Source organism: Ochlerotatus camptorhynchus, unplaced genomic scaffold (assembly GCF_037179485.1).
Source record: "Ochlerotatus camptorhynchus isolate MF236.1 unplaced genomic scaffold, CSIRO-AGI_Acam_v1.1 ptg000107l, whole genome shotgun sequence".
Lineage (NCBI taxonomy): Eukaryota > Metazoa > Arthropoda > Insecta > Diptera > Culicidae > Ochlerotatus > Ochlerotatus camptorhynchus.
In genome coordinates, this window is record NW_027040597.1 from 1 (window position 1) to 10,022 (window position 10,022).

General features: G+C 38.9%; 1 protein-coding gene across 1 annotated transcript; it reads right to left on the reverse strand.

The window, feature by feature from the left end:
- Positions 1-2,137: 2,137 nt before the first annotated feature.
- LOC135699355 (toll-like receptor 6) lies at positions 2,138-9,530 on the reverse strand (the record flags this gene model as incomplete). The annotated part of the gene is made up of 2 exons (XM_065219598.1): positions 9,455-9,530; positions 2,138-4,107 (listed from the first exon to the last, which is right to left on the reverse strand). Coding segments are annotated over exons 1-2 (2,006 nt in total), but the record flags the coding sequence as incomplete, so codon positions are not given.
- Positions 9,531-10,022: the final 492 nt, after the last annotated feature.

Consider the following 10,022-nt stretch of genomic DNA (forward strand, 5'->3'; position numbering starts at 1 on the left):
GTGAGGTTATAAAAGAGCGCACCTGTAATTTTTTGTGTTAGTTCATCTGCGGATGCATTAACGCAAGAGAAAGTCAGTGAAGCGAATCGATCAAAGGAGAAAAAATGTACATCGAGATTTGGATTATAGTTTTTACACGCTCGTTCAAAATTACCCAAAAAAGTGTAGAATAGAATGAAATATTTTCGGAGTAAACAAGGGGAATCCAAAAATAGGTAAAAGCTTTACTAATAATAAGGTAATAACTTACTTTAAATTAATTAATGTGTCAGATGGATAAAGCGTATTGGATGGTGGAATGCTCAGTTCATAACTCGCTCACCAGGTAGCGAGAGTGTGCGATTTGTTCTCTAATTACTTGCTTAACCTGGCATCCCGATTTGATAGAAGGTTGGTGTCTTCGGAAACGTTGTGCAAGTGGACAGTCCCTATTAGATGCAATATACAAATGTTATATGATGTCAGATGCACGTATTATAAACTGGAATGTTATATGAAATGCATTTTAACTTACGATTGATTTTTTTTGTCGATAATGCCTCAGAAAATCAGGCGTCGCCGACTGAACGTTACCTTATTTCAATTAATAATGAATTGAAACATTGTTGATTTGGGAATTAAGTTTAGATGTTATTAATCTAGTGAATATTATTGAATGGAGCAACAACAAAAATCGTGTAGTCCTACGTCAATAATACGGTTTTGCGCTGTACATCTTTTTCAATGACTTCTATAATGTCAATAACATAATATGGCACACATCCACTAAAATTAGCAGATTCATAATATTGCAGTGCGATATTAATTTGTCAAGCTGTGCGGTTTTCTACAAAAATTAAATTTTTAACGAAAAAGATGATTAAAAAGTTATGCCAGAAAAAAGCCTTAAAATTGAGCTAAAAACCATGATTTTAAATTAGCTTTCCTGTAACGAAAAATAGCTTCCCCTCCAGTATTTATACATGAAAATATTTATCAATGCACGTAAAACTTTGATCACGTCATTAGTTTAAAAAAACTGGTTGCCCCAATTTGAAAAATAATCCACCAAAATATCGTATGTTTTGAACACATAAATGCTCTTAACATGTTGCATTTGTGAGATAGCGTGTTGAAGTATTCTAGAAAGTTGCTTGAAAAAACGATTTGAAGGGACCTTCCTTAAGAAATACTTCATATCTCATTGAAAGCGACGATTTAAATCATTGATGTTTTCAGCAAAGTTTGTGAAAATAATAAGATCTACAACTTTGTGTAGTATTTTATTTCTTAAACCGCAAAGAAGAAAAGTGAGAAATCGGGCTGATTTTTTGTAAGTGAGTAGTGTCAATGGAGACCCCGCCGAGAAAAAGCGGTGCGTAGAACTCAGTGGGTAACTCGTTCTTCGTGGGAAAGCTTTACCTCCTTCGTGCGCTTGCTGTACGGGGTGACGGTGTTACCTTCCGGTACGTCTACCGGAACTTCACTGAGTGCAGGTGATTTGTACTAAATATAGCGGGGTCCTGCTGTCCTTGATTCTCTCCTCACACTTTTCACTGTTTCCACTATTACCTTATGTTTTCACATTGCTTCGCTATTCAAAGTAAATTTAGCTAGCTTACTTGCTTGATCAACCATTTTCGAAGGTGGTCTTACGATCAGTGATTATTAATTTAAAAGTTGAATGAGCTCCAGGCTGTCGCCCAGTGACCCGGGCCGCTTATAAGCAGGTACAGTGACCTCATCAAGATGTTGCATTTTGTCTATGTTTTGTCAACATGCTCCCTGAAAATCAGCTTGCTGTCGAGTGTTATTTTGCATGCTGTAATTACGCATAGCATCCATAGCATGATATAAATTCGATGAAAATGATTTAAATATTTAAGCACGTGAAAAATCGAAATCTCGGTAGTTTTTTTCCACACGGTTTTTTTACACTATACATATTCCTCTGTAATAAAGTAGAAGTTAGTCTGGTTCGTTCAAATGGTGGCCATTTGCCATTTTTGTCAAATAGATAGCAAAACAAATTATGAATTTAAAACAGCACTTTACAAGTCTTCAATTAAATTACATAAAAATGACCAAGCAACAAGCCATCAGTAAAATAATACTAACATCTGCCGTAAAAGACACGGTAGATGATGTTTCAACGTACATTGATGAGGCAGATTCCCTTTGTCGCAACTCCATGGTTCCATTTTTTGCTTCTTTTATTAATTTGTACCGTTCGACCAAGTTGTTGGAAAATTGTTCGTCTTGGCAATCTTTGTTCAGCTGCTTAATCTTCGGAATGTCATGCAACAGCAATTGTTCCAAGTCAAACTGTGGATTACCAGCTAGACAAAGTGTCTTCATATGGTTTAGCTGGTTGACGTTCGGTTTAAAAACCACCAGCCGGTTATGTCGTAGATTAAGGTTTTTTAGTTCAGTGGTCCACCGAAGGGTATCAGCTTCCAATGTTTCAATTTGATTGTATTCTAGGTTTAGTTCTATCAGATTTGGTAATCCTGTCAGGGCCATATTGTCAAGCCGTACAAACCGGCAGTGTCTGCAGCTGAGCTTCCTTAGTGATGTGCTCAGAAGGAACGGACCATGGGCGCTGTTTGATAGACGATCGTTCCAGTCTAAGTTAAGGATTTCTAACTGGGAATGGGTTTGGAATGCATTTGCAACGATCAATTCAAGATTGTTGTGTGAGAGGCTCAGAAATGTTAAGTTTGGGTTATTTTTGAACAATAAATGGGAATGAATGGATTGAACTTGGTTGCCCTGCAGATGCAGGGTTTTTAGATTTGGTAGTTCTTTGAATGTAGCCTCGTATAATGTTGTGATTGAACAATTATTTAAAGATATTAGTTCAACAGAAGAACTTTTAAGAAATATCGTATCCTGTTGAAATTCAAACGAACGGTTATCGTCAAATAAAACATTCGTCACATTTCTATCATCTACTAGGTAATCTGGTTCTATGTATACAATTTCTCTATTCGAAAGGTCTACTGTTAATCCATCACTACTACGAAGATGGATGGGAGTTTTCTTATATACCGCTTTTCCAGTAGTAATCGGTAGATAGTTTTCAAACTTATGCAAATGATTTTTATCATCCAAACAACTTCGGCGGAGTCTTCTTATTTCGTACAGCTTCTTTGCATAATCAGTTTGATCACACGGTTGAAGTGGATTCCTGTCCATGCATAGCTGGTTCAACCTGTTCATAGGAAGTCCTAGTAGTATTGTGGGGACTTTTTCGATTGAATTATCGTCCAGCAAGATAATTGTGATATCTGGATTCTGCTGAAATCCATCCTCATTTATCCGAGCAATCCTATTATTTCTCACGTTGATAGATTCCAGCATCGGTAAGTGAGATGTATCCAGCGTGCCATTCAAACTACATTCTGCAGCACTGAGCACTTTCAGTGATGTTGATGTAAGGTTCAATCGTTGCAAGGGTTTATTACCGTTGATTGTCAACCTCGTAATATATTTTGCCAGCATCAAAGCATCATCGTCGATCCTGTCTATTACGTTGTACGACAGATACAGCGCGGAAAGTCTTGGCATGTTGGTCAGTGTTTCCTGAACGAGAAAGGTAGTGTGGCAGTAATTGCAAGTGAATAGCATCAATCTTGGAGATCGCAGGTCCACCTTGTTCAAATCAAATTGCTCGTTACTGCTTAGATCCATTATGAATAGGGCAGTAATGTGCCGAATTGTGGCTTCCGGATTGAATGTGGAAAGTTGATTGCCAACCAGACTGACCTTTTCCAATAGCGTATTGTACTGGAATGCATCTGGATGTATGTACTGGAGGGTGTTATTATTTACAATAAGATATGTAAGTTGTGGTAGCTTCGACAAGGATATCTGGTAGATGGAATTTATCCCACAATTGTTGCATTCGTAACGTGTCAGAGAGTCGTGTATCAGCAGAACCTGGTCAACTGGGAATTCAAATTTCGTTTGGTGGCTCATGTTCAGCTTCCAGAGGTTCGGATATGCGGCATACATTGTCTCGTTGACTATAGGATGTTTCGTCTCTATGGTGATGATGTGAGGAAAGATGGTGCCTCCGATGATCCTCAACCAGATAATGCTGAACAGAATGAAGCGTACCATTGTCTGTAACGAAATGCAAACAAGCTGTCAATTTTGGATTTGTGAATAATATCCAATATATTCATAAATAAATGGTAATAATCTCAGACCTTCATGAAAATTACACCTGTGCAATATGGATCAAAGAATCTTCACAGAAAATTTCAAATTATTCGGTATCATGCACAGTTAAAAAATTGGAATTTTACTGGTGATGTAAACATCCATGCATGCAAAAATGTATGCATGAAAACTTCCTTTTCACGTAAACTAGCAGCTTGCAAGAAATATTTCATGACATGTGTCATAAATTTACGCGATCTGTAATGTAAACTTGTGTGATGTATGACGCTCCTTTTATGTGCATCATAGTAACGCAAATTTACACCATTTTTTTTAACTGTGTGGAGCAGTTCCACGCCAAATGACAAATCGATCAAACTCAACCTTCTTCGATATGAGAGCGTCGATTAAGAGAATCAATCACTGTAGATTGGTCTATTTGAAAAGTTTCGCGAGATTTGTTTGTTATAGGCTTTCATTTTTCACATTTGTGCTGAAATTCGAATATTTTGGATCTTGTATTTTCTATTCGACATTTTGACGTAGACTACGTCTTACGGGAAGGTACTGGGGGTAAATCGAAAATCTAAAATTGCGACCGTCACGAAAAGGTGTAATTTTTTGAACGCTATAAGCTTTGTCATTTATAGATGAAATTAAAATCCGAATACACCAATCGATAGGAAATAGCTTTCGTAAGCTGTTCCAATAATTTTTTTTTTCAATTTTTCATAAAAAAAAGTGGACAAACAAAAAGTAATAATCTTATCACTGTTTTCATGAAATAAACGTTCTCACCAAACCCAGTCCTCATAATCAAGTACAATTTGGTTGTACATCGTGCTGCTTGAATCAGAAAAGTTATAAAACAGCGCTGCTAATGTGCCTCAACTCATTTTCGCTTCGGACTGTGGGTAAAGCAGCAGCAGTAGCAGCACACACTTAGAAATATTTTAGGTAAATTTAGGTGCTCTGAGACTGACATATACGAGCGTCAATTTTGACATAAAATTGTGTCATAATAGACGTGAAATTCAGCTCAATCAAACGTACTTTTCGTCTAGTAGCAAACTTTTGAGTCTAGGAGCACTTAATTTTACATGACATGTTTGTTTACGTCTCTTCCTTTATGTCAAAGATGGATTCCCTCACGTGTAAAATTAGGTATTTCTAAGTGTGCAGTATAGCAACAGTAGGAAGGCGGTTCCTGTCAAGCGCGCAAAGTTCGAGGTGCAAAACTCGAACTCTGCGTGCTTGACAGGAACCGCCTTCCTACTGCTGCTATACTGCTGCTACTGCTGCTGCTTTACCCACAGTCCGAAGCGAAAATGAGTTGAGGCACATTAGCAGCACTGTTTTATAACTTTTCTGAATCAAGCAGCACGATGTGCAACCAAATTGTACTTGATTATGAGGACTGGGTTTGGGGAGAACGTTTATTTCATGAAAACAGTGATAAGATTATCACTTTTTATTGGTCCATTTTTAAAACAGTTTTTTTTTATGAAAAATTGAAAAAAAGTGTATTGCAACAGCTTACGAAAGGTATTTCCTATCGATTGGTGTATTCGGATTTTAATTTCATCTATAAATGACAAAGCTTATAGCGTTCAAAAAATTACACCTTTTCGTGACGATCGCAATTTTAGATTTTCGATTTACCCCCAGTACCTTCCCGTAAGACGTAGTCTACGTAAAAAAAAATAACGAAATAAGGTTGATGATAGACTGTAAAGTATCTGATGTAAAGTAAGATACTTGTCCCCAATTCCTTCCTGTGGCACAAGATTTATTTGCTAGTTTGGCAGGATGCAAAGTTTTTTGCGCTCTTGGTTTGGAAGGAGCGCATACTCAATTGGCTTTGTCAGAGAGATCTTAACGTTTTACGACCATTAATACAATAAAAGGGTTGTCTACTCATCAACTACGTCCATATTCCAGCAAGTTATGGACAAAAAGCTTGAGGGCATTGTAAATGTATATTCCTATTTGGATGACGTTCTTATCGCAGGAAAAAAAATGGAAGAGTGCAATGAAAAGTTATACCTAGTGTTGGAAAGATTGCAAGATGCTAACATTAAGGATAATTGGGAGTTGTAAGTTTTTTATGTCTAGTTTGAACTACTTAGGTCACGCTATAAATGAAGAAAGCCTGCTACCATCCCAAGTAAAATAATTACCATACAAGAAGCAAAGGTGCCTAAGAATGTGACAGAATTGCACATATAGATGACACTGCACATACACACTTCTATGGTCACTATAGGCCCAACGAGAACCTACTCAGGAATGGCCGTTCCGAGGACAATTCATCGGATGATCACAAAATTATTATTATTATTATTTAGCTTTATTTAGGAGGCTTTCAGCCTTAGGCTGGTTCGCCTCCATCACAAAATTATGATAAACAGTCTCCTGCTGGAAATTCATGAATTTTGATACCCATATTGCAAGGGTTTCTTCCCAAACACTTATATGGCCACTAGAGGCCCTACGGGAACCTACTCCGGAACGGCCGTCCCGGGGACAATCCATCGGATGACCACAAAATTATTATAAACAATCTCCTGCTATAAATTCATGAATTTTGATATCCATATTGCAGGAGTTTCTTCCCAAACACTTCTTTGGCCACTAGAGGCCCTAGGGGAACCTACTCCAGAATGGCCGTCCCGGGGACAATCCATCGGATGATCACAAAATTATGATAAACAGTCTCCTGCTGTAAATTCATGAATTTTGATACCCATATTGCAGGGGTTTCTTCCCAAACACTTCTTTGTCCACTGGAGGCCCTACGGGAACTTACTCCGAAACGGCCGTCCCGTGGACAGTCCATCGGATGATCACAAAATTATGATAAACAGTCTCCTGCTATAAATTCATGAATTTTGATATCCATATTGTAGGATTCTCTTCCCAAACACTTCTATGGCCACTAAAGGCCCTACGGGAACCTACTCCAGAATGGCCGTCCCGTGGACAATCCATCAGATGACCACAAAATTATGATAAACAGTCTTCTGCTGTAAATTCATGAATTTTGATACCCATATTGCAGGAGTATCTTCCCAAACACTTATATGGCAACTAGAGGCCCTACGGGAACATAATACGGAATGGCCGTCCCGTGGACAATTCATCGGATGACCACAAAATTATGCTAAACAGTCTCCTGCTATAAATTCATGAATTTTGATACCCATATTGTAGGATTCTCTTCCCAAACGCTTCTATGGCCACTAAAGGCCCTACGGGAACCTTCTCCAGAATGGCCGTCCCGTGGACAATCCATCAGATGACCACAAAATTATGATAAACAGTCTTCTGCTGTAAATTCATGAATTTTGATACCCATATTGCAGGAGTCTCTTCCCAAACACTTATATGGCCACTAGAGGCCCTACGGGAACATAATACTGAATGGCCGTCCCGTGGACAATCCATCGGATGACCACAAAATTATGATAAACAGTCTCCTGCTGGAAATTCATGAATTTTGATACCCATATTGCAGGGGTTTCTTCCCAAACACTTCTATGGCCACTAGAGGCCCCACAGGAACCTGCGCCCGAATGGCCGTCCTGGGGACAATCCATCGGATGATCACAAAATTATGATAAACAGTCTCCTGAAATAAATTCATGAATTTTGATATCCATATTACAGGAGTTTCTTCCCAAACACTTCTTTGGCCACTAGAGGCCCTGCGGGAACCTTCTCCAGAATGGCCGTCCCGTGGACAATCCATCAGATGACCACAAAATTATGATAAACAGTCTTCTGCTGTAAATTCATGAATTTTGATACCCATATTGCAGGAGTCTCTTCCCAAACACTTATATGGCCACTAGAGGCCCTACGGGAACATAATACTGAATGGCCGTCCCGTGGACAATCCATCGGATGACCACAAAATTATGATAAACAGTCTCCTGCTGGAAATTCATGAATTTTGATACCCATATTGCAGGGGTTTCTTCCCAAACACTTCTATGGCCACTAGAGGCCCTAGGGGAACCTACTCCAGAATGGCCGTCCCGTGGACAATCCATCAGATGACCACAAAATTATGATAAACAGTCTTCTGCTGTAAATTCATGAATTTTGATACCCATATTGCAGGAGTCTCTTCCCAAACACTTATATGGCCACTAGAGGCCCTACGGGAACATAATACTGAATGGCCGTCCCGTGGACAATCCATCGGATGACCACAAAATTATGATAAACAGTCTCCTGCTGGAAATTCATGAATTTTGATACCCATATTGCAGGGGTTTCTTCCCAAACACTTCTATGGCCACTAGAGGCCCCACAGGAACCTGCGCCCGAATGGCCGTCCTGGGGACAATCCATCGGATGACCTCAAAATTATGATAAACAGTCTCCTGCTATAAATTCATGAATTTTGATATCCATTTTGTAGGATTCTCTTCCCAAACACTTCTATGGCCACTAAAGGCCCTACGGGAACCTACTCCAGAATGGCCGTCCCGTGTACAATCCATCGGATGATCACAAAATTATGATAAACAGTCTCCTGCTGGAAATTCATGAATTTTGATACCCATATTGCAGGGGTTTTTTCCCAAACACTTCTATGGCCACTAGAGGCCCTACGGGAACCTGCGCCCGAATGGCCGTTTCGGGAAGAAACCTTAAACTGGTCCTTAAGTAAGCTGAAATTGTTTTTGAAGGAAATGCTGATACTTTGATATCGATTCCTTCAAAATTCTAGCGAAAGTGCCAAGGAAATGCTTAGTTCTGGGACATTATTCAGAAAATCCGGATGGACATTGTTGGCAATGTCCAGAAAGAAGATAAGTTTCTGAATCCATTGGTGCCAAAAGATTCAGAATCGGTTGAAATTGGCCGCAGTAGCAAGCAGTTCAATTTTGTGGGTACCCGGGTACCCTTGTCGAGCTGTTTATGGGTAAAAATTTTGGTCTGTAATGCAGAACGTTGAATACGAAACCAGCAAGCCAACACCGTAATCGACCGTAGATCGACGTAAATCCTGCCTTAGGAAACGGTTTACGTTACTCATGAAGTTTCACTCACTGAGTTGCACGACTGATTGCTCCGAACAAATTGAACGAATTGAATTTCAGATACATATTGCAACTTCCACCTAAAATTCTTCTTCTTCTTATTCTTATTCTTCTTGGCTGTTACATGAGAACTGGAGCTTTACACTTGCTCTCAACTTTAGGCGATGAACTAGCCTACGGCTAAAAATCACGATAATAAAGAAAAAAAACCTGCTCTCAGCTTATTGTTCTATGACTAGAAAATTGAAACTCACATTCGACAATAAAAATCTTTCGAAGTTCCGGCACATCTTTGGTTAATTGGAGACAGTTTTTTAAGTTAATATACCCGGTAAAACACATGTACTTGCACGAACGGTTGGCTTTCTACTAGATCGACAAAATGTTATCGGACGTATTTATAGCACCGGTATTGATTCTAGTGATTCTAGTTAAGCTGATAAGAATCAACCACAGTTGATAGTAGAAGAGCAAAGGAGTCGGGGCCGTTTTTGGGCATTAGACTGAGGCAAAATTTTAAATTTTCGCTCCACAGTGTTCAAGCGGTTTCAAATCGGATCCTGATTAGCCTCCGAAAGTTTAAACTCACTATGGGAAAACAAAACAAAAAGTTTTGTTTTCCCATAGTAATTCCCATATAAACTTCAAATTTTCAAATTTTGGGAGGCTAATCAGGGTCCGATTTGGAATCGTTTGAGCACTGTGGAGCGATAATTTCAAATTTTGCATCAGTCTACTGGGCATCCAGTATTTGATTTGAATTTACTAAGTTCATCGCCATCATCAAATTACATGAGAATTCAAAGACTAGTTCAATCAAGT